Source organism: Schistocerca americana, chromosome 9 (genome assembly GCF_021461395.2).
Source record: "Schistocerca americana isolate TAMUIC-IGC-003095 chromosome 9, iqSchAmer2.1, whole genome shotgun sequence".
NCBI lineage: Eukaryota > Metazoa > Arthropoda > Insecta > Orthoptera > Acrididae > Schistocerca > Schistocerca americana.
The window spans coordinates 85668094-85693339 of record NC_060127.1 but is presented as its reverse complement, the minus strand read 5'-3'; the positions used below and the strand labels follow the sequence as shown (position 1 = coordinate 85693339).

Below are 25246 nucleotides of genomic sequence, written 5' to 3'. Positions count from 1 at the left end.
CAAACATGCAGACGGGCATTATTCATAAAAAAATGATGAGTTTCATAATTTCGAGATGTAGGTATTTCAAATTTAACGAGAAGAAAATAATGACACCGGGGAAATTTGAACAAACGCACTAATAACGGCCGTTGCTTTACATTCCACTACGCTTCTCTTTTTTTTAAACATTTTGTTCGCTATTTGTTCGTTGCATCTGCTCGGGGCGGACGTCGTAAGACATCCGTTTAAGTTCGTTGTTGATCCATTAACTTGAGGGTTAGCAGCCCTCTGTAATAAAAAAACTGAGTTAATCGATCAACAAGGAACTTAAAGGGATGTCTTACGACGTCCGCCCGAGCAGATACAACGAACAAATAGCGAACAAAATGAGATTTTTTTTAAAAAAAAACAACACACTCAGTTTTTTTTTTATTGCAGAGGGCAGCTAACCCTCTGACCGAATACGTTGAGCTACCGTGCCGGCACGTTACCGACTGCGCTACACGTTCAATGTGTATTTGTTTATCAACTGCATTATACACAACACTGGGAAAACTTCAAAGCCGATTACCTCCGTAGATTTATGAAAAACATCAAGAAGAACCTATTTCTCGGCACTTTTTAACCGTGTTCCACGCGCTTGTCTCACTACGGAACAGAAATCAGCCTCAGCCATTTTCCTACTGCTCATTGACAGCGCGACAATCAGAGCACAACGCTTCAGAGGCCGTGACTGTACACAATTTTTGAAATAAAAACTACGTGGCTAAAGAGTGATAAAAACGTTGATGGCTGTGAACAAATTTGAATATCTTAAAGTTTCATTTAACGTAACTTAGTAATAAGATATCTAATACATAAGTAGGCCTACTTCCAAGCGCGTAACAACACCAGTGCACGTGTACTACGGCTTCTGACCAACCATCGCGTTTGTGTTTGTTTACATCAGGTTTATTCTTACGATGAACTGATTGTAGTAGTCCGCGGCGGCCGTCTTCGTAAGAGTTCCGCGGTGAATGCGGTGTCCCGACCGTAGGCAATACAACGGATTCCACACGGCTCAAGATCCGCCGCGGCGGCGCCGTTAACCGTTAACTTGTTCGACACGCGAGTTCCCGCGGAAAATGTAACCGACTAGACGTGGATTGGTAGGTTCACATTTCGTCGAAGTACGGAGATTTTTTAAAAATTCTTTATTCAAAATTATTATTATTATACATATTAACCCACTACCTAAGTACATTAGTGGGTCCTAATTTCACATTCCAGAAGCTTCGATGCCAAAACCAAAATCCAAGTCGGAGACTGGTCGGCGCGCCGGAAGAATGCGAATTCCAGAAATATGATTAAAAAAAATGTTCAAATGTGTGTGAAATCTTGTGGGACTTAACTGCTAAGGTCATCAGTCCCTAAGCTTACGCACGACCTAAATTATTCTAAGAACAAACACACACGCCCATGCCCGAGGGAGGCATATCCTGAATAATTAATTATCTGCAGGATAATTCTGGGAAACGGATAGGCAATGTTGTTGTTGTTGTCCTGAGACTGGTTTGATGCAGCTCTCCATGCTACTCTATCCTGTGCAAGCTTCTTCATCTCCCAGTACTTACTGCAACCTACATCGTTCTGAATCTGCTTAGTGTATTCATCTCTTGGTCTCCCTCTACCATTTTTACCCTCCACGCTTCTCTCCAATACTAAATTGGTGATCCCTTGATGCAACAGAATATGTCCTACCAACCGATCCCTTCTTCTAGTCAAGTTACGCCTCAAACTCCTCTTCTCCCCAATTCTATTCAATACCTCCTCATTAGTTGTGTGATCTACCCATCTAATCTTCAGCATTCTTCTGTAGCACCACATTTCGAAAGCTTCTATTCTCTTCTTGTCCAAACTATTTATCGTCCATGTTTCACTTCCATATAAGCCTACACTCCATACAAATACTTTCAGAAAGGACTTCCTGACACTTAAATCTAAACTCGATGTTAACAAATTTCTCTTCTTCAGAAACGCTTTCCTTGCCATCGCCAGTCTACATTTTATATCCTCTCTACTTCGACCATCATCAGTTATTTTCCTCCCCAAATAGCAAAACTCCTTTACTACTTTAAGTGTCTCATTTCCTAATCAAATTCCCTCAGCATCACCCGACTTAATTCGGCTACATTCCATTATCCTCGTTTTGCTTTTGTTGGTGTTTATCTAATATCCTCCTTTCAACACACTGTCCATTCCGTTCAACTGCTCTTCCAAGTCCTTTGCTGTCACTGTCAGAATTACAATGTCATGGGCGAACCTCAAAGTTTTTATTTCTTCTCCATGGATTTTAATACCTACTCCAAATTTTTCTTTTGTTTCTTTTACTACTTGCTCAATATACCGATTGAATAACATCGTGGAGAGGCTACAGCCCTGTCTCACTCCCTTCCCAACCACTGCTTCCCTTTCATGCCCCTTGACTCTTGTAACTGCCATCTGGTTTCTGTACATATTGTAAATAGCCTTTCGCTCCCTGTATTTTATCCCTGCCACCTTCAGATAGGATAGGCAAAGCTTAGGCATTTTGTGAGAGTAATATAAATAGATTAACGAGCTCTTACTGGGGGGGTACAAGTAAGTGTCAGAGCACCCATAACATTGCACTATAACATCCAATACGTTAAATAAATCACTTGTACGTACTTATGCCCAGTCCCCATCATCACTACCCGGAAGGATGAATGTTACAGTTCTTAAAAAAAAAAAAGATCCAATGAAAGTGAAAAATTTTAGCACTGTTGCTATGGCTAACTGATATTTTGGTTTATTTACTTGGTGATTAGTAAAAAATGTGAAAAATCTCTGATAATCGTACCGTACTGAAAAATACCGGTTATTCAGAACTAAAATACCGGTATCGGTTATAACCGGTCGGTTTTTCGCATCCCTACTCACAAGGGAACCACCCCATCGCACCCCCCTCAGATTTAGTTATAAGTTGGCACAGTGGATAGGCCTTGAAAAACTGAACACAGATCAATTGGGAAAACAGGAAGAAGATGTGTGGAACTGAGAAAAAATAAGCAAACTATACAAACTGAGTAGTTCATGGGAAGATAGGTAACATCAAGCACGCTGGGACAGCAGGAGCTCCGTGGTCTCGTGGTAACGTGAGCAGCTGCGGAACGAAAGGTCCTTGGTCCAAATCTTCAATCGAGTGAAAATTTTAATTTTTTATTTCCAGTTTATGTCACAAACTCTTATGTTTTCATCACTTTTTTGGGAGTAATTATCACATCCACAAGAAAACCTAAATCGGGCAAGGTAGAAGAGTCTTTTTACCCATTCGCCAAGTGTACAAGTTAGGTCGGTCGACAACATATTCCTGTCATGTGACGCACATGCCGTCACCAGTGTCGTATAGAATATATCAGATGTGTTTCCCTGTGGAGGAATCGGTTGACCTATGACCTTGCGATCAAATGTTTTCCGTTCCCATTGGAGAGGCACGTCCTTTCGTCTACTAATCGCACAGTTTTGCGATGCGGTCGCAAAACACAGACACTAAACTTATTACAGTGAACAGAGACGTCAATGAACGAACGGATAGATAATAACTATGCAAAAATAAAGAAAGTCTTGTGGGAAGACTTGAACCAAGGACCTCTGACCTCATCATCTGCAGCTGCTCACGCTACCACGAGACCACGGCGCTCCTAAACCCACGAACTCCGTGATGTTGCATATCTGACCCATGGACTACTCAGTTTGTATATTTTGCTTATTTTTTCACAGTTCCACACAACTTCTTCCTGTTTTCTCAATTGATCTGTGTTCGGTTTATCAAGGCCTATCCACTGTGCCAAGTTATAACTAAATCTGACGGGGGTGCGATGGGGAGGTTCCCCTGTCAGTGACTCAGCCAGTGGTATTGCCTAGCTCCGCCGCCGTACAAGTGTGTGCTGACAAAGGACGATCGGTGCAGAAGACTGATATTACGAGCGCGTGTTTCTGGAGCAAGGTTGTTGTACTGGGCCGAGTGCCAGTCGTGAGTTCGGCTTTGGTTTGGGCTGTAAAAACAGTTGCCAGCTGCCGCAGAACCGAGCGTTAGCGGTCTGGTCCGGCGCTCAAAAAAGTTCGCTGATGCGGCGACCCGAGGATAGCATCCACACTGACGAGCCGAAACGTTCGGACCACCTGATCACCACTTTCTCGGTCGACTTCTGGAACAGAATATAGCAGACATTCGTGTATGGTAGGTATCCGGAGGTATCTGACACCATATAGCAACACCCAAGTCGCGCAGATGCCCTCAATTACGAGACGGTGGTTTGTGCGAGCGAAGTTTGCGTCCGACACCGTCCCAGATTTGTTCCGTAGGTATCACAACAGGCGTGTCTAGTGGATTCCTGCAACAGGGAGAATGAGACAACGAAGAATCGAGACCAATGTTGTTATCGTTGTGTGCCCACCTATGTTTGTAAAACGTCTAAAAAGGAAAAAAGATACTGTTGACGATGAACTGAATGGATACGTCATAAGGATGTACACAGTGTGACATATAGAAATTTGCATCCGTCCGGAGGGCGTGACAGCCAAAGTGTTTTAAGGCGACCGCTCGCGATAAGTGGGGAATCCGGGTTCGAATCCCGGCCTGGCACAAATTTTCATGTGTCACTAATGGCTAATATATCTATACCTAACAAGGTTGATGCCATGGAACTCGCAGTCAGCGTATGAATCCCGAACTCTGTGTGACTTGTTTACTGCATCACCTATTTGTAATCCCCAGTGTAGTTTCTCAGCACTGACAAGGAAACCTTGAGTGCGAGTTCGCAAAAGGCCAATGATCTTTACGACATTTCACGCCCAACGTATTGTCTACCTCGCAACCACAATAGTGTCTGCTAATAGCAACAGAGGGCGGGACTGGAGGTATCCAATGAGGCTACAGAGCGTAGCTGTTCTGCTTAGTTGACGAGTAATTCACAACGGTGCTAGTGGTCTTGATTTGGTGTCACCGCAAGGCACCACACTTGCCAGGTTGTAGGCTTCAAATCGCCCGCGGTCCGTCAGTACACATCGGACCCGCGACTTGCCACTGCCGTCGCTAGCAGACCGAGCGCCGCCACTCGGGCGGTCTTACGAGACAAGCTAGCGCACTGGCCAGTTCTACAGCCGACTTTCATAGGAATGATTCACTCGTTATAGCTTCAGAGATCTCATTTGCAGAGACGCTAGTCAGCATAGCCTTCAGCTAAGTCAGTAGCTACGATCTAGCCAGGCGCGATATACAGTTTGGACACTGACAATTGATCTACATGTGTGAAGCAATCAGAATTGTACGAGGTGCATTCAAGTTCTAAGGCCTCCGATTTTTTTTCTCCGGACTGGAAAGAGATAGAAACATACGCATTGTTTTAAAATGAGGCCGCGTTCATTGTCAATACGTCCCAGAGATGGCAGCACCGTACGGCAGATGGAATTTTACAGCCAGCGGCGAGAATGAGAACTATTTTAAATACTTAAAATGGCGACGTTTTCCTTACTTGAACAGCGTGCAATCATTCGTTTTCTGAATTGCATGGTGTGAAACCAACTGAAATTCATCAACAGTTTAAGGAGACATGTGGTGATGGAGTTATGGATGTGTCAAAAGTGCGTTCATGGGTGCGACAGTTTAATGAAGGTAGAACATCGTGTGACAACAAACCGAAACAACCTCGGGCTCGCACAAGCCAGTCTGACGACATGATCGAGAAAGTGGAGAGAATTGTTTTGGGGGATCGCCGAATGACTGTTGAACAGATCGCCTCCAGAGTTGGCGTTTCTGTGGGTTCTGTGCACACAAGCCTGCATGACGACCTGAAAATGCGAAAAGTGTCATCCAGGTGGGCGCCACGAATGCTGACGGACGACCACACGGCTGCCCGTGTGGCATGTTGCCAAGCAATGTTGACGCGCAACGACAGCATGAATGGGACTTTCTTTTCGTCGGTTGTGACAATGGATGAGACGTGGATGCCATTTTTCAATCCAGAAACAAAGTGCCAGTCAGCTCAATGGAAACACACAGATTCACCGCCACCAAAAAAATTTCGGGTAATCGCCAGTGCTGAAAAAATGATGGTGTCCATGTTCTGGGACAGCGAGGGCGTAATCCTTACCCATTGCGTTCCAAAGGGCACTACGGTAACAGGTGCATCCTACGAAAATGTTTTGAAGAACAAATTCCTTCCTGCACTGCAACAAAAACGTCCAGGAAGGGCTGCGCATGTGCTGTTTCACCAAGCAACGCACCCGCACATCGAGCTAACGTTACGCAACAGTTTCTTCGTGATAACAACTTTGAAGTGATTCCTCATGCTGCCTACTCACCTGACCTGGCTCCTAGTGACTTTTGGCTTTTTCCAACAATGAAAGACACTCTCCGTGGCCGCACATTCACCAGCCGTGCTGCTATTGCCTCAGCGATTTTCCAGTGGTCAAAACAGACTCCTAAAGAAGCCTTCGCCGCTGCCATGGAATCATGGCGTCAGCGTTGTGAAAAATGTGTACGTCTGCAGGGCGATTACGTCGAGAAGTAACGCCAGTTTCACCGATTTCGGGTGAGTAGTTAATTAGAAAAAAAATCGGAGGCCTTAGAAGTTGAATGCACCTCGTATTTGCAGTTCAGTCTATAACTGCACCTGTAAATATTATTGTACAAAGTCAAGATCGACGTTCACCGCTGATGCTGAATTAAAGCTAAGTATTTAATTGTATTCCTGTCTACTAACTTTCGTATCACCTAAGATGTTCCAGATACGTGATCAACACGTGCAATTAATGGCCACACCTCGTGATCAGACTAAGAGTCAAATTGCGTGACTCAGCCGGGTCACCCTTTTTCCGTGAGGCCCATAGTTCCGTCTCACACATAACAGTTGATACATAGCAGAGCGGTGGCAAAGATAAACAGAGAAAACACTGCGTTTTATTTACAACAACAGTTGCTGAAATTGACGCTTAGTAGAAAGGCACATAAGGAATTTCGCAGAGTGAGAAAGAAGTGGCAGTTTCACGGTTTCTGCAATTTGAGTCTGCAGCATCTGTGGTGTCGTATACGCTGGACTGCGCGGACAATGTAAATGAGGCCTGTAATGACGACGATACGTGCTTAACAAATGCAAATGATATTGAAACAGGTGTCGAGCTACGTTGTTCATCACCCTTGTCAGACAGGGAGTCACAAATCCCGTCTCCAGTGACACGTAGTAAAGCACAATCGTTGTCCAAGGAGTGGATATTGAACAGATGGTTCGCAGAAATATGAGCGTGTAGTGTATAAGATAAGCTATGCATATTCAAAGGAGGACAAGGCGCACTTCTTACAAAAGCTGGTGTTTGCGCCTTTCAAGGATGCTCGATACAATTTACAGTATGTGCATTATAGAGACCTACAAAGTTACACACATCAGACTGTGCGCGACATAGATTAACGTATTTCAAGGAAAGCAGTGGATGGCTGTATACGTTCAAACAGTGCTGCAGAATTGGAAGACGAAAGATAACGAAATTTCAAACAAAGCGTCAACTTGACGATGCGCAGCAAACTGAATACAAGGGAACTCACAAGCTGAAAACTTACAAACACACTCAACAAACACACACGATGACAACATCACAAATGGTACACAATGACCTACACATATAAACTAACACACAGAGTTGCAAACATCCTAAAGCGACAGGGCTTCCAAATAGCATATACGTCTGGGCAAACCCTCCAATCACACCTAAGGCAACCAGTTACCAAGAGGGACAAATTCCAACAATCAGGAATATATAAACTTTAATGTCAAAGTTGTGATCCAGTATACATAGACATGACATGCAGGAATTTTAAAACACGATACAAAGAACACATCAGGTGTTGGAAGTACGAAACAAACCATTCCACATTATTTGCAGTACGTTTAAAACACCATAACCACCATCCTACAAACATGGAACAGGAAACGGAAATAATGAGAATAAGCAACCATGACAAACATATTATACAAACGCAAGAAAACTTCCACATTCAGAAAGCCATCGCTGAAAACGAACATGTGTTAAATGAACAAACACACATCAGCACAGGTTTCTTACTACACTTTATAAAAGAAGTAAGATAAAAAAAAGAAAAAAAGATAGAAACCAATCGTTCCTCTCACACAACCAGGAAACAAAATCACACACACACACACACACACACACACACACACACACACACACACACACGAACAGATCACAGATACTTCAATAATTACACTCGAAAGTTTGGCAATAACATTCAATCTTTGGCAATAACATCTAACAGTCGGCAACAGAAACCAAAACATTGCATCGAAACAAGTGTTCAGTGCATAGTGCTGTGAAATGTGGGGAAAAAACCGCAAATTGGCATTTAAAAGAAGAAGAACAACACCAAAAGCGCAACGGGAGCGTAATATGTAGGAAATCGTCCACGCAACCTGTAAGTACAGTTCAAAACATTGGTACTTAATAGGAAATACCAACCACCAGAACTGTTTATAACCTATAGCTACAGTGACCAAAATGTAAATTAAATAGCGAACATACGTACATCTTCCAGGCCACTGATGATGCCTTGCAGAAAATAAAAGCGTATGGCACTAAAATTGTGTTTTATTCAGTTGCTGTCAGACGGTCCATAAGTAAAAATTATCAATATACCGTAACACAGCAAACTGCTTAAGCGGCCAAAAAATGTATGGATGAGGTACAGAAGCTTATCCAATCGTTGAAGGCGCTGCAGTCTGGAACCGCAAGACCGCTACGGTCGCAGGTTCGAATCCTGCCTCGGGCATGGATGTTTGTGATGTCCTTAGGTTAGTTAGGTTTAACTAGTTCTAAGTTCTAGGGGACTAATGACCTCAGCAGTTGAGTCCCATAGTGCTCAGAGCCATTTGAACCATTTGAGCCATCCAATCCTTCAGTAAAATATGTGTTTTCAATTCCAACCAATTGGGATCTGAAGAGGAAATACATATGGAAAGAACCATGGAAATTAGAGGTACCAAGGGAGTTGTATCAAGATCAACTGACATCAATGTCTTAATGCATTCGTATACAATTATACCGACAGTTAATCTGGGTGGAAAGTTATGTATGGTGCTGCGACAAGTTGGAGATGCTCTGCCCACTGCAATTCTTTCTCATGTGTGTGACCTTGTTAATGGATTAGGGTGTATTTACGTCACAGCAAGCAAGGGTGGGAAAATGGGTGTAAGAGAACTACAACTAAGGTATGAGCACTGCTTTGATCAACAGCTGGTCAAAATAATTTGCTTTTGCTCGATTCCTGGCCTGCGTACAAAAATCATACTTTTCTAGAGCAAACTATCCCTCCTGAGAAGTGTATGACATTGCAGTTCATATGACCTGGAACCACTGGACAAATTAAGCCTCTGGGTGCTTGTTTTTTTTCTGTGCCTATAAAACGTATTATTGCACTGTCTGCTGTTACGCTTTAAAGGACAGCCAGTTTCACGATAAGCTTCAGGACAGACTATCTCGCATTTAGTTGCATGCCATCATATTCTATCACTTCTCATCACCCCGATACACCACAGTGATACTACACTACTGGCCATTAAAATTGCTACACCAAGAAGAAATGCAGATGATAAACGGGTATTCATTGGACAAATATATTATACTAGAACTTACATGTGATTACATTTTCACGCAATTTGGGTGTATAGATCCCGAGAAATCAGTACCCAGAACAACCACCTCTGGCCGTAATAACGGCCTTGATACGCCTGGGCATTGAGTCAAACAGAGCTTGGTTGGCGTGTGCAGCTTCAACACGATACCACAGTTCATCAAGAGTAGTGACTGGCGTATTGTGACGAGCCAGTTGTTCGGCCACCATTGGCCACACGTTTTCAGTTGGTGAGAGATCTGGAGAATGTGCTGGCCAGGGCAGCAGTCGAACATTTTCTGTATCCAGAAAGGCCCGTACAGGACCTGCAACATGCGGTCGTGCATAATCCAGCCGAAATGTAGGGTTTCGCAGGGATCGAATGAAGGGTAGAGCCACGGGTCGTAACACATCTGGAATGTAACGTCCACTGTTCAAAGTGCTGTCAATGCGAACAAGAGGTGACCGAGACGTGTAACCAGTGTCACCCCATACCATCACGCCGGGTGATGCGCCAGTATGGTGATGACGAATACACGCTTCCAATGTGCGTTCTCCGCTATGTCCCGAAACACGGATGCGACCATCATGACGCTGTAAACAGAACCTGAATTCATCCGAAAAAATGGCGCTTTGCCACTCGTGCACCCAGGTTTGTCGATGAGTACACCATCGCAGGCGCTCCTGTCTGTGATGCAGCGTCAAGGGTAACCGCAGCCATGGTCTCCGAGCCGATAGTCCGTGCTGCTGCAAATGTCGTCGAACTGTTCGTGCAAATGCTTGTTGTCTTGCAAACGTCCCCATCTGCTGACCCAGGGATCGAGACGTGGCTGCACGATCCGTTACAGCCGTGCGGACAAGATGCCTGTCATCTCGACTGCTAGTGATAACGAGGCAGTTGGGATCCAGCACGGCGTTCCGTTATCCCACCGATTCCATATTCTGCTAACAGTCATTGGATCTCGACCAACGCGAGTAGCAATGTCGCGATACGATAGACCGCAGTCGCGATAGGCTACAATCCGACCTTTATCAAAGTCGGAAACGTGATGGGACGCATTTGTCCTTCTTACACGAGGCATCAGAACAACGTTTCACCAGGCAACGCCGGTCAACTGCTGTTTGTGTATGAGAAATCGTTTGGAAACTTTCCTCATGTCAGCATGTGTAAATGCTCTGAAAAGCTAATCATTTGTATATCACAGCATCTTCTTCCTGTCGGTTAAAGTTCGCGTCTGTAGCACGTCATCTTCGTGGTGTAGCAATATTATTGGCCAGTAGTGTATATCTATGATATCGTTTATCTTTAAACCACAAATTAATTAGTATTGTGGACGTATACTGATGTCCACAAGGACATCCACATCGGCAGTATTTCGATCCGCGACGTAATTACTGCAGCGGATGTCCGTATCCGCGCAGCCCTCCGATTGTAGCAGAGACCTCAACTGTGGCTGTCATCTGAGAAACAGGCCCAACCCAGATCTCTCGTTTCCCAGAGCCTGGTCGGGTGACGTCAACTCGTGAAGAAATCAGAGGCTGGAGAACCGGTTTCCGGGCAAGGTGACCTCGCCTTAGACGAACCGTGGCGCGCTTCGGTCGTGTTCGCCGACATCCAGATGCCGATCCGCAGTTTGCCGCGAATTCCGTCACGTGCGGCGCACGTAAGACACGAGTCACGTGTTGTCCGTAAGCAAGGAGAGCAGCGTCTCTGCAAGTCCTGTGGTCGCAGGTAAAAAGAAAGACAAGTGAGGGTAGGACACACGTTGCGAGAGTTCCGTACAAACTTAACTGTGTATTCAGATCGCTCATCTATAGGTTTTGATGAGTGAGTTTGCGAGTATCAAAATCTGTTTCATAAATGGTTGTATTATTTGATTACATCGAGTTAGAAGCTTAACTTTGTTATACCGCAAAGGGACCCAAGACCTTAGTATGCGTACACTTTTAAAATGGATATGGATACGTGTTTGTGTGTGTGTGTGTGTGTGTGTGTGTGTTTGTGTTTGTTTGTTTGTTTGTATGTTTGTGTGTGTGTGTGTGTGTGTGTGTGTGTGTGTGTGTGTGTGTGTGTTTGGTTGTGTGTGTGTGGGGGGGGGGGGTTTGTGTGTGCGTGTGGGGGGGGGGTGTTTGTGTTTGTGTGAGTGGCTGTGTGTTTATGTGGGTGGCTGAGTGTTTGTGTGGGTGGCTCGGTGTTTGTGTGGGTGGCTCGGTGTTTGTGTGGGTGGCTCGGTGTTTGTGTGGGTGGCTCGGTGTTTGTGTGGGTGGCTCGGTGTTTGTTTGGGTGGCTGGGTGTTTGTGTGGGTGGCTCAGTGTTTGTGTGGGTGGCTCGGTGTTTGTGTGGGTGGCTCGGTGTTTGTGTGGGTGGCTCGGCGTTTGTGTGTGTGACTCGGCGCTTGTGTGTGTGGATCGGTGTTTGTGTGTGTGGGTGGGTGTTTGTGTGTGTGTGTGGGTGTTTGTGTGTGTGTGGGTGTTTGCGTGTGTGTGTGGGTGGGTGGGTGTTTGTGTGGGTGGGCGGGTGTTTGTGTGGGTGGGTGGGTGGGTGGGTGTTTGTGTGGGTGGGTGGGTGTTTGTGTGGGTGGGTGTGTTTGTGTGTGGGTATGTGTGGAAGTTTGTGTGTGTGTGTGTGTTTTCCACATCCCCATCTCCTCCTAAACCACTTGATCAATTCCAACCAAACTTGGTACACACATACCTTACTGCTAAGCAATAATTGCTGTGGCAGTAAGAATCACCCACGTATCAAAGGGGTGGGGTGGGGGTGAAAAGGCAGGGTAGCCCGTGAAGTGTGAATTGCTAGACTTCATTTATTCTATATTTGAGAATGACAGAACTTAGCGCCTTGCAACACACTTTACACGCAATTTCAGATCTTAACGAAATTTCGTCTTGCAGACCCCTAAAAATGATGAAAGGGAAAATGTTTCTCGATACTATTCTTCTGCTGTTCAGGCGGTAGAAGTACCGCTTAAGGCATGACGTTATAATTTATTACTTCATCTTAATTGAATCAACTGTGGGTTCTTGATGAAGCATTGTAAATTAACTGAACAAACACTGTATTTAGCCTTGTTTCACAATTTATTATTAATGTTAATGCACAGCCTAGGTTTCGGGTTGCAAGCCCATTTTTAAGTATAGTATGTGCGCTGATATGAAACTTCCTGGCAGATTAAAACTGTGTGCCGGACTGAGACTCGAAATCGGGACCTCTGCCTTTCGCGAGCAAGTGCTCTACCATCTGAGCTACCCAAGCACGTCTCACGCCCCGTTTCATTTTCAAGTACATTACTGATTCCCAAAGATGATAATGCACAGATAAACATGATGACCAGGCAAAGATAATCATCTCAACTTCTTAAGGTATCGATCCATAGCTTAATGTACAATTGAAGACAAAGGGTTTCTCTGTGTTTTTCTATGTCCCTCAGACAATATATAGTTTCCTGGTCAATGCAAAAGACAAACAACCAGCTATCACAAAAAGTGGGGGTGTATAAAATCACATGTCGTGAGAGTCTTGCTACATTGCACAGGCGGGGAGGTCAATCTGTACCAGGCTTAAAGAACACCACGGAAGCTGGAGACTGAAGAAGCCTGATTCAGCCTTTGCAGAACATTACCTGAACAAAAATCACAAATACACAATAGATGTTTGCAAAAACATAATGTCTGATAGGATAGCAGCAATCAGTGATTTTACAATGTTACTTATAATCCGTCTTGATTGTAATTTTTTTTATTCATATGACCGGTTTCGGTTCATCTAGAACTATTTTCAGATCTGATATTTCGGTTACAGGAGTAACCCGTCCAAATCCAGCAACTTCACATGCTGCATCACATCATGCGAAAGTTTCTGGATTTTGACGGATTACTCCTGTAACCGATATATCAGATCTGAAGATGTTTCTAAATGAACCGAAACCGGTCATGTGAATAAAAATTATGCAATCAAGACGGATTATAAGTAACATTACAGAATAGATGTACAAGTCCTACACTCAACCAATTAGAAATTTTAGAAATTAAAAAACAGATATGTATATCCCCACACCTATTATTAAACGACCAATCCCAATCAATTATTCACCTCTTTTAGATGAGATCACAACCCAACGATAGAAGCAAAACTTTAGGCCCCAGTCCATCGTAGTTAAAAAGCTCTTGGCTGATGTGTAACTGCAGTCCGATCATTGCAGTGTAATTGGTGACTGTGTAATAATGTATGTAATTTGTTAAAAATGGTCATTGACGTAATTGTACAAAATAAACTCTGGATCGATACCTCAAGAAGTTTAGATGATTATCTGCGCCTGGTCATTGAGTTCATCTGCGCAGTATCATCTTTGGGATTCAGTAATGTACATGAAAATGGGCTTACAACCGGAAACCTAGGTCGTGCAGTAACATTAATAATAAATTATGAAACAAGGCTAAAAACAGTGTTTGTTTAGTTGATTTATTACTTCTTTACCACTGTCTATATTCGAGACACATTCTACAGACAGTATGTACACATATCAGTGAATGGCAGTGCAAAATTATATCATTGTACGACACTTGGTTCAGGAGAGATGTCTTAAACAATAATCACAAGGTCAGACGCTGTGTGGTACGGGCGTGGTCGCACAGCTGTAAATATATACCTGGGTAACGTCGCTTCTACCCGCCAGCCTGACATAAATAGCACCGTCTACACGCCCCTGACAAATAGGAATCTTGACAGACGGACAACAAAGTGATCCTATGCGGGTTCCATTTTTACTGGCTGAGGCACAAAACCCTACAAAGAGAAAGAAATAAAAGAAATCCTACATTTGCATTCGGTAGGATCGTGGCCCACATCACAATCCAGCCAAAATGACATAACTCCATCAGCTGCTTCACTATTCAATGTCTGCGTTGAAAACTATCTAGCCTTTTGAATATGCGGCTGGGACCGAAAAAGTAGGAAGATATGATACAAAACAACAAAGAAAAGAAGAGAGAAAAGTACTCAGCTCTAAAAGTGGTGGTGATGGATGCGAAGACCTAAAGAAGAACTGTACTATAGAATAAGGACAAAACCACGAAAAGAAATACTGAAAATGGTGAAATGTGCGGGACATTTGACCAGGACAGAGAGACGAAAATAGCGTGGGAAACAAAAGAGGAGGATAAGAGGAAAGACAGTAGGCAAGCGGATTGTTGAACTTAGAAATGATCATTCGGAATTGGGGGTCAAAGAGGACGGGAAGGAATATTAGATAATCAAGTACACACCGACCAATGTGCCAGAGACCGACGACTGAGAACAAAATAGGAGAGGGATAGGGTGTCACCAATGGAGCAGACAAGAGGAAAAGATACAAAAAATCTCACAACAGCAACGTGAAAGAAGAAGAGAGAGGATGAAGAGTTTCTGGAGTAGGAAAATGCAACACTCGAAGGGCCATCCGTGATCCTACAGAGGCCGTAACAGAAGAAGAAGAAGAAGAAGAAGAAACATATGTCTTCATATAAAGGGTGTAACGGATATAAGTGCAGATATTTTTATTGCTGACTAACGTCAGTACATTACATCAGTACTTACGCCATTTGCAAGCTAACGAGTACAGCTATTGTGAGTTGTATATTTTTAGGTTAGTTAGCACCTCCAAGAACATGCGGCAAGAACAAGCCATTAATGCTTATTTTCCCCTGGCAGCAAGTTGTTACAGTAATAAAATGCAATAAACTATTGTCGTGTTTTAACTTATTGCATTTTATTACTGCAAAGACTTACAAACCTGGTAAGCCCGCTACAGACTTTACCGATTGTATTCTTCTTTTTATTTTACATCGTACAATTATATCATTGAAGAATGTGTTTACGCCTGCAGTAGCGACATCTGGTGATCTTGCGACATAAACATTTTGTGACCAGGGTACGGCAGTTTGTTTTGAACAAGGACGAATGTAGTATACACCGTAGTTTGTATATGTCTGACGATCCTGGCGCTGATTTTGTGTTTATCAGTGGACGATGCCACTATGGCTCCATAGTATTAGAACGTGTTTTTAAAACAGGTATGCCTCGTCATACTTCAAGCGCATAATTCACACATGTATGTTAGTAATACTTTTCATCATGGCCTATTCTATTGTTTTAAGCTTTAGACAACCCACTAGTTGCGTTTGTATTATGTTCTTCTGCAGATCTGAAGATGGTCATTGCTGACAAACTGGTAATCTGAGCATAGACGTGAAATAAAGAGTATTATATTTCCAGGACAATGACTAATGTTACATGATTTTCATTCTTTGTTTGTGTTCTTGTCAACCTAGCTCTGTCTACTTTTTCCTGTTTTCTTCCTAACTTTTACTTCAAATTTCATGTTCATAATTTTGTTTCTGGATTTGTCTCTTTCATTTATCATTTCAATACTAATCCCTGCTTGTTTTAAGTCTTCTTCTATTTCTTGGAACCAACTGGTTTTTTCGACTTAACTGTTTATTACATCAAAAATCCTCTTAACAAATGTGCGTTTGTTGTTGTTCATTCTACGTATGAGCGCATAGAATGTTAGTCGGCGTTTTCTGAGCATGTCTGTAAGCCTGTCTGCATGTTTATATCATTCTTTGGTTGATCGCTTGATCCCTATACCATCTCTGAGTACTGCTTCAAAAAATTTTCTGAGGATTTTACATTCTACTATTTTCTGCCTCTGTGATGCCTGACGCCCCAATCTGATGCGTAGAGCGGTTCTGGTAGTACAACTATACTGTGGTGTAGTTTATCCTGTCTTGAAACATTTCTTTTGTTGTAGTGCGTCCATGTCAGTTTGTATGCTTTCTGAAGTTTTGCTGTCCTTTGTATGTTGGATGCCTTGTTTGATCCTCCTATTTGTATACAGTATATCCCCCAAGATATTTGAATTTTTCCTGTCTGTTAACCTTTCCATGTTGTTGTTGTTTCTTTCCATGTATTGCGTCTTCTCATACGATATCTGTAGACCTGTTTTCGCAGAGACTTCATGTAAGTATTCCAGTGCTTTTTGCACTTCTTGTCAATTGTGCTGAGTATTGCCCGGCCATCTGCAAATACCAGGCATTTTATGATCGTCTTGTTTGCATACGTTCTTCCTGACTGAATTCCTTTTACTTTTCCGTCCCATTGTTTGATAATGTTGTACAGGACAACGCTGAATAAAGGCTGTGAGAGACCATTTCCTTGTCTGGCGCCTGTATGTATCTCGAATGGGTCTGAGATTTCTCCCATAAATTTTATGTTAGATGTGGTGTCTGTAAGTGTCTGTGTATGAGTGTCCTAGTTTTTTTGTCAAGTTCCATATAGAGAATCTGCCTGTCTATGGAGTCGTAGGCCTTATTAATGTCCACGAATTTGACTGAAGTGTTCGTCTACCTGTCCTTCAGGAGCGTTCGTCGGTTCCAGATTTGTTCAACACAGGACCTTCTTTTCTGAAGCGTCCTTGGAATTCTCCTGTCTTTGCATCAGCTTGTGGTTGTGGTCTGCTGAGTAATGCCTTGGTGAGAATGTTGTACGTGACCGGCAATAGTGAGACACCTCCGTAGCTATTAGGGTCTGACTTTTCGCCCTTTTTTTGCAGTGGGTAAATCGACGCACATTTTCATTCCTTTAGCATTTTCTCTGTCTTCCATATTCCTGTAAGAATTTCATAGATTTTCTTAGAGTTTGTTTAGCTTTTGAGTCTCCAGACTCTGAGATAATGCCGCCTTCTCCTGCGGCTCTAATGTCGTTATATAAAATCATCTATCTCTGTTATTGAAGGCGGCTTTGACTCTGGGTTTGGTACTGTAATTTTTCTTCAGGCTTCTCGAAGTTGAGGAGTTTATCAAAATAAATCGTAAGAATTGATATCACAATTGTACAATGTTTGACTTCATCGACAGGGCCACAACTTCTCCTTTCCTTGCACTGCTTCATTAATATCAAAGTGACGTCCTCGAAGGCGTTCTTGAAGTCTGGGAAACAGATGATAATCGGGCTGCGTCCACGTCGGGACTGTATTGAGGACGATCGATGACAGTAAACCCCGAGGTGTCGGATTGTTGCACATGTCACAGCACTCTTATGTGATACTGCATTGTAATGCTTAAGGGGCTCCGGAAAGGCTCAAAATCATGAAAAGTTCAATTTTTACTTTTTTGCGTTTTCTGAATCTGCAGACTATTACCTTTTAATAGATATATAATTTATTCGATTCCGAAGACTACAACTATTTTTAAATTTTTTTTGAAATGTGTTCTACATCGGCGTGACCCACTGTGGTGCTGTTAAACTGCTGTCAAATGGTGTTATTATTAACGTCCGTGTTCATCAGGTACATTTTAGTGATGTGAGATAAAGTATGTGTTGTGGCTAACCTGTGATGGTTCAATATATATCGCTGGTGTGATTGTCATTGTTTCATGTTTATTTACTCTGTCGTTATCTCGAAAATATTCGTAATTAATTCTGTTTCTTTAGTCTCTGCTTTGTTGAAGTATAATAATGAGTAAAAGTAAAGTTGTTAGAAATCCTCTGAAGGGTTTTAAGAAAAGGAGAAATGTTGGAAAGCCAAAGGTATGTGTTTTTACTGTAAACAATAAAGACGATAACCAAGTGAGTGAACCTAACCTCTCAAGTACACCTGCCCATAGCAGTCAAAGCGGGAAAGAAAATACTTCACAGAAGAAGCTTGGTTCAATGAGTGAAAACTATGAATGTTTTGTGGGCGAATCGGATGTGAATGAAATATTTGATATGTCGGTTCTCAAAGGAATTTTTTCAAACTGTGTAAGATGTATTCATTGTAGTGAAGTTGGTCTGGAACTCTCCATAATAAAGCACGTAGGACTTGCTAGTGAAATACAACTGAAATGTGATAAGTGTTCATACATGACCACCTTTTGGAACAGTGTTGCAGTAACTGCAACTGAAGAAAATGGTAGCAAAATCTACGAACACAACAACGAGCGATGCTTGCTTTAGACAAGGAACGCCTTCGGGCTGCAGACAGGGCTGTAAAGAGTCTAGAAATACAAGCAAGAGTAAACAGGAGGAGGAACAAGAGGAAGCTGGAGGAGGAGTTTGCAGAGGATGAAGATAATCCATCCTATGGACCTGGAATGCACTAAAAAGTTAATCCAATCTTTGTCGCTCGATTCCCAAAACTTTTATTTTCTCATACTAATTACATGTTTTCTAAGGATCTTCCAAACAAACATATTTGTTTCAAACTTTCAGTAAATGTTACACAGTACCTTCTGCATAATTTAACACAGCCTTTTTCCAAAAAACTGTATATTTTTGAATATATAAATAAAAAATTGCAAAAAAATGTTGTGAATTTTCATTACAATTGAAAAAAAAATCATCTTTAATAACTGAACTAAAATTTTGTAAAATCCCTGTGTTAACTTGTAGCCCATATTCCAATAAATAATCTGTAAAAAGTTCAACTTCCTACCTCAAATACTTTGTGAGGAAAGATGTAATTTATAAGTGTTATTTTAACATTGCAAGTATAGCCCCTTAAGGAGAGTTGCACCACGAATGGACCAACTCCTCGAATCTGTGCTTTCATTTTTATGAGGGTGTACATTTCACACTTCACAATGGAATTCCGCCGAAGCCCACGAGAAAGACAGGCAGCGCATACTTCACAGCACATGAAACTGCAAGTCATATGAGTGACAGCAGATATCCAGTGTGAAGCGAATAGCTATTTCAGACAAGTTTAAAATTACTAACTGAACATTTAAATGAATGCAAACTGTCGGTAGCACAAGACAAAGTTAAGATTTTTGGTGGGTGTTATTTTGTTGAAAAGTGCACTCTGGGTCCGTGGCTGCATACAAAATACAGATCGATTCTTGCTGATAAGATAACAGCAGCCAGCCACTTTTTACAGCATGGTTTATTTATAGTCAGTAGCGTTTCAGTGACACATTGATTTCCAGTGGGGCCTGCATGGAGCCGAGCGTTCGCCAAGTATGCCAGTAAGGCAACTAGTGTGACGTCACAAGTTCGTCGCGGGGCCCGTCATTCTCGTAGGCTCCGAATTCCACGCTGTGACGTCACCAAATCCTCGTCCATGTACACTGTCATATCCCGTGAGAGGACAGTTTAAGCGTGAGTCACCCACAATGGATACCACGTCTGGTGTGCTTTACACTGAGACTCACGTCCCGTGTGGAAACGGCACAAACACGTCGGAAGTAACGTTCACGTTAGCTTTGCAGCATATAAGAGAGAGAAAGAAAGAAAGAGACTGACTGACCTTTGAAGTGTTTGGGACAGCAGACGAACTCGACGCCCGAGAACAGCGAGATGCCGCAGGGTAGCAGCATGGCGAACGACCGCAGCGCCAGACCGCGCTCGCGGCAAGAGTCCGCAGCTGTGGCGTTCCATCGGTCGAACTGCCAGCACTTGGTCTGGTTGTGGATGTGGTCGAACAGGCAGTTCTCCGGCACCAGCAGCGCATCGCTCTGGAACGGGCCTTCTGCAACACAAAACAGAACACATCGAGTCAGCATACTAAAACTGGGTCCACATGGTAATCAAACACGTGAATGTCTGCCAACCGTCATATCATCATCATCATTTAAGACTGATTATGCCTTTCAGCGTTCAGTCTGAATTATAGTCCCCCTTATAAAATTCCTCCATGATCCCCTATTCAGTGCTGACATTGGTGCCTCTTCTGATGTTAAACCTATTACTTCAAAATCATTCTTAACCGAATCCAGGTACCTTCTCCTTGGTCTGCCCCGACTCCTCCTACCCTCTACTGCTGAACCCATGAGTCTCTTGGGTAACCTTGCTTCTCCCATGCGTGTAACATGACCCCACCATACTCGCCCTGACCGCTACATCTACAGAGTTCATCCCCAGTTTTTCTTTGATTTTCTCATTGTGGACACCCTCCTGCCATTGTTCCCATCCTAGCTACTTTCATATCCTTAACCTCAACCTTATTGATAAGGTAACCAGAATCCACCCAGCTTTCGCTCCCATACAACAAAGTTGGTCGAAAGATTGAACGGTGCACAGTTAACTTAGTCTTGGTACTGACTTCCTTCTTGCAGGAGAGAGTACATCGTAGCTGAGCACTCACTGCATTAGCTTTGCTACTCCTCGCTTCCAGTTCTTTCACTAAGTTGCCATCCTGTGAGAATATGCATCCTAAGTACTTGAAACCGTCCACCTGTTCTAACTTTGTTCCTCCTATTTGGCACTCAATCAGTTTATATCTCTTTCCCACTGACATTACTTTCGTTTTGGAGATGCTAATCTTCATACCATAGTCCTTACATTTCTGATCTAGCTCTGAAATATTACTTTGCAAACTGTCAATCGAGTCTGCCATCACAACTAAGTCATCCGCATATGCAAGACTGCTTATTTTGTGTTCACATATCTTAATCTCACCCAGCCAGTCTATTGTTTTCAACATATGATCCATAAATAATATGAACAACACTGGAGACAGGTTGCAGCCTTGTCTCACCCCTGAAACTACTCTGAACCATGAACTCAATTTACCGTCAACTCTAACTGCTGCCTGACTATCCATGTAAAGACCTTTAATTGCTTGCAAAAGTTTGCCTCCTATTCCATAATGTTGTAGAACAGACAATAACTTCCTCCTAGGAACCCGGTCATATGCCTTTTCTAGATATATAAAGCATAGATACAATTCCCTGTTCCACTCATAACACTTCTCCATTATTTGCCGTAAGCTAAAGATCTGGTCCTGACAGCCTCTAAGAGGCCTAAACCCACACTGATTTTCATCCAATTGGTCCTCAACTAATACTCGCACTTTCCTTTCAACAATACCTGAGAAGATTTTACCCATAACGCTGATTAAATAGATACCTCTGTACTTGTTACACTCTTTTCTGTTTCCATGTTTAAAGATTGGTGTGATTACTGCTTTTGTCCAGTCTGATGGAACCTGTCCCGACTCCCAGGCCATTTCAATTATCCTGTGTAGCCATTTAAGACCTGACATTCCAATGTATTTGATGAGTTCCGACTTAATAACCGTCATATTCACTAACCAAATTTAACAAGTATTCAATAACATCGGTTGGTAACTAAGAAATCTCACTGTGTGAATCACAATATTCTCCTAGATAAACTGAGGTTTGATGGGATTGATAGTACAGCCAAGTAATGGATGATGTCAGATCTACCCAAAACAATGCAGAAAGTTGTATCAATAGCTCAACCAACGTAAGTGGAGGAGATTCTCGTGAATGGGGCGAAATCGCTTATGGCGTTGCACTAGGGGCATTGTTAGCTCCATTATTGTTTATCGCATAGAGTGCTGGAAAAAAAGAATGCCACACCTTTTAAGGACTGTGTGCAAAGGCACCAGGGTATGATACATGAATACTGCCGGGCTGTACTGTTAGTGCATCATTTGTCACGACCATCGGCTGTAGACTGTATTCAGGAGGCTGGTCTCTGCATCCTCTGCTTTGACTGCAGGCAGTAGCTATGTTACGTATTAAGTTCAGAGTTGAACGGTGTTGGCAACATTCGTTTTAGGGTACAATCATGCTCCGCAACGAGCTCATACTCGTGTTGCACCGTTCCATTTGAATGGGGTCGCATTGTGTGTCTTCAGGAAGCTGGATGGACATATCGACGGATTGCTGCTCATGTTGGATACAATGCATCATTAGTGTGTTGCGGCTTTGAAGAGAGGTCTGTGAAACTTCCCACGCACCTGTGGACCAGGTTCCAGACGTCTGCGTCGTACAGAGACACGTCAAAATCGACATATTGTGCGAGTAGTGGCGTCTGACCAAACGTCATCCAAGGATGAAATCCGGACACATGTTGCACTCGCTGTGTCATAAGCGGCCATTGGGAAATGTCTGCCTGCAGCAGGATTAAGACCTCGTGTGCATATGGCTAAGCAGTCACTGACACCACGAAACTGTTGACCATGGCCACTCTGGTTTCGTGAACGAGTACACTGGAGTGTGGAATGGCATTCTGTCGCGTCTTCGCCGGCCGCTGGTGGCCGAGCGGTTCTGGCGCTACAGTCTGGAACCGCGCGACCGCTACGGTTGCAGGTTCGAATCCTGCCTCGGGCATGGATGTGAGTGTTGTCCTTAGGTTAGTTAGGTTTAAGTAGTTCTAAGTTCTAGGGGACTTATGACCTCAGCAGTTAAGTCCCATCGTGCTCAGAGCCATTTGAACCATTTGTCGCGTCTTCTGAAGAGAACAGATTCTGTCTATAGGTGAGTGATGATGTAAACATACACTCCTGGAAATGGAAAAAAGAACACATTGACACCGGTGTGTCAGACCCACCATACTTGCTCCGGACACTGCGAGAGGGCTGTACAAGCAATGATCACACGCACGGCACAGCGGACACACCAGGAACCGCGGTGTTGGCCGTCGAATGGCGCTAGCTGCGCAGCATTTGTGCACCGCCGCCGTCAGTGTCAGCCAGTTTACCGTGGCATACGGAGCTCCATCGCAGTCTTTAACACTGGTAGCATGCCGCGACAGCGTGGACGTGAACCGTATGTGCAGTTGACGGACTTTGAGCGAGGGCGTATAGTGGGCATGCGGGAGGCCGGGTGGACGTCCCGCCGAATTGCTCAACATGTGGGGCGTGAGGTCTCCACAGTACATCGATGTTGTCGCCAGTGGTCGGCGGAAGGTGCACGTGCCCGTCGACCTGGGACCGGACCGCAGCGACGCACGGATGCACGCCAAGACCGTAGGATCCTACGCAGTGCCGTAGGGGACCGCACCGCCACTTCCCAGCAAATTAGGGACACTGTTGCTCCTGGGGTATCGGCGAGGACCATTCGCAACCGTCTCCATGAAGCTGGGCTACGGTCCCGCACACCGTTAGGCCGTCTTCCGCTCACGCCCCAACATCGTGCAGCTCGCCTCCAGTGGTGTCGCGACAGGCGTGAATGGAGGGACGAATGGAGACGTGTCGTCTTCAGCGATGAGAGTCGCTTCTGCCTTGGTGCCAATGATGGCCGTATGCGTGTTTGGCGCCGTGCAGGTGAGCGCCACAATCAGGACTGCATACGACCGAGGCACACAGGGCCAACACCCGGCATCATGGTGTGGGGAGCGATCTCCTACACTGGCCGTACACCACTGGTGATCGTCGAGGGGACACTGAATAGTGCACGGTACATCCAAACCGTCATCGAACCCATCGTTCTACCATTCCTAGACCGGCAAGGGAACTTGCTGTTCCAACAGGACAATGCACGTCCGCATGTATCCCGTGCCACCCAACGTGCTCTAGAAGGTGTAAGTCAACTACCCTGGCCAGCAAGATCTCCGGATCTGTCCCCCATTGAGCATGTTTGGGACTGGATGAAGCGTCGTCTCACGCGGTCTGCACGTCCAGCACGAACGCTGGTCCAACTGAGGCGCCAGGTGGAAATGGCATGGCAAGCCGTTCCACAAGACTACATCCAGCATCTCTACGATCGTCTCCATGGGAGAATAGCAGCCTGCATTGCTGCGAAAGGTGGATATACACTGTACTAGTGCCGACATTGTGCATGCTCTGTTGCCTGTGTCTATGTGCCTGTGGTTCTGTCAGTGTGATCATGTGATGTATGTGACCCCAGGAATGTGTCAATAAAGTTTCCCCTTCCTGGGACAATGAATTCACGGTGTTCTTATTTCAATTTCCAGGAGTGTATATGGGGTACACTCCGCAAGCTGCCTATTGCAGCGAGCAATCACCCATGACAAGTAGGTACGATCACAGGTTTCATGGTGTTGTAGGTCATAAGTTACAACTCGCGGTCATATTTTACGTTCGTGCTGGATAAAGAACCCAGTAGCCGTTACACTGCATAGGTTAGAATACCCTTGCTCCCGCCATTTTTTCGACAGGAACCTGATATGCTTTTCCAGCAGGACAATGCACGGTCACATACAGCTGCTGCGACTGAACGTGTTGTTCGTTGTGTACAACAACTGTCCTGGCCAGCGTGGTCACGAATACTCTCGCCAGTTGAACACGTATGAGAGATGACGAAGAAGTGGTAGGCTACTCGTTCTCCATGGCCTGTAACAAGCATTGTCTAACAACAACAAAAGGCACAAGAAGCTTCGGACGGTCTGTGAACAGGATGCCATTCGGCACCTTTATGGTCGTCTGCATGCGAGAATACATGAGTGCATACGAGGGGGAGGGGGTACACGTCTGCATTACTGTACGATGCATGTTTCATTTGTCTGAATTACTTACGTACTACGATGATGTATTACCTCTCAGCTCACTTGTCAATAAAATGATCTAGCCCTTGAGACTGCTGCATTTTTGTCCACTCACATAAACTACCCCTCCATCTAATATACTGACTTCCCTGCCGTCCACCATCCCCCCCCCCCCCCTCCCATTTGGGGCTGAATTTCTTGGACCGCATCCTTCTGCTCTAATGTTACCTTGTGTTCAAATACAAGATCGTGTTCAAATTTGTGTATCTGAGTCGGAATGCGGGTACCTGCCCGGTATTCACCAAGTGGGATGTGGAAAACCGCCTAAAACCCACATCCAGGCAGGCTGGCTGGCTCATTCCACATCA

General features: G+C 44.1%; 1 protein-coding gene across 1 annotated transcript in view; it reads right to left on the bottom strand.

Moving 5' to 3' along the window:
* LOC124550687 (amyloid-beta-like protein) overlaps nucleotides 1-25246 on the bottom strand; it is a 145877-nt gene that overhangs the window by 110353 nt on the left and 10278 nt on the right. The window contains exon 2 of the mRNA XM_047125411.1: nucleotides 19930-20151. Within this exon, the coding sequence (XP_046981367.1) occupies nucleotides 19930-20151 (222 nt within the window). The remainder of the gene's footprint in view (nucleotides 1-19929; nucleotides 20152-25246) is intronic.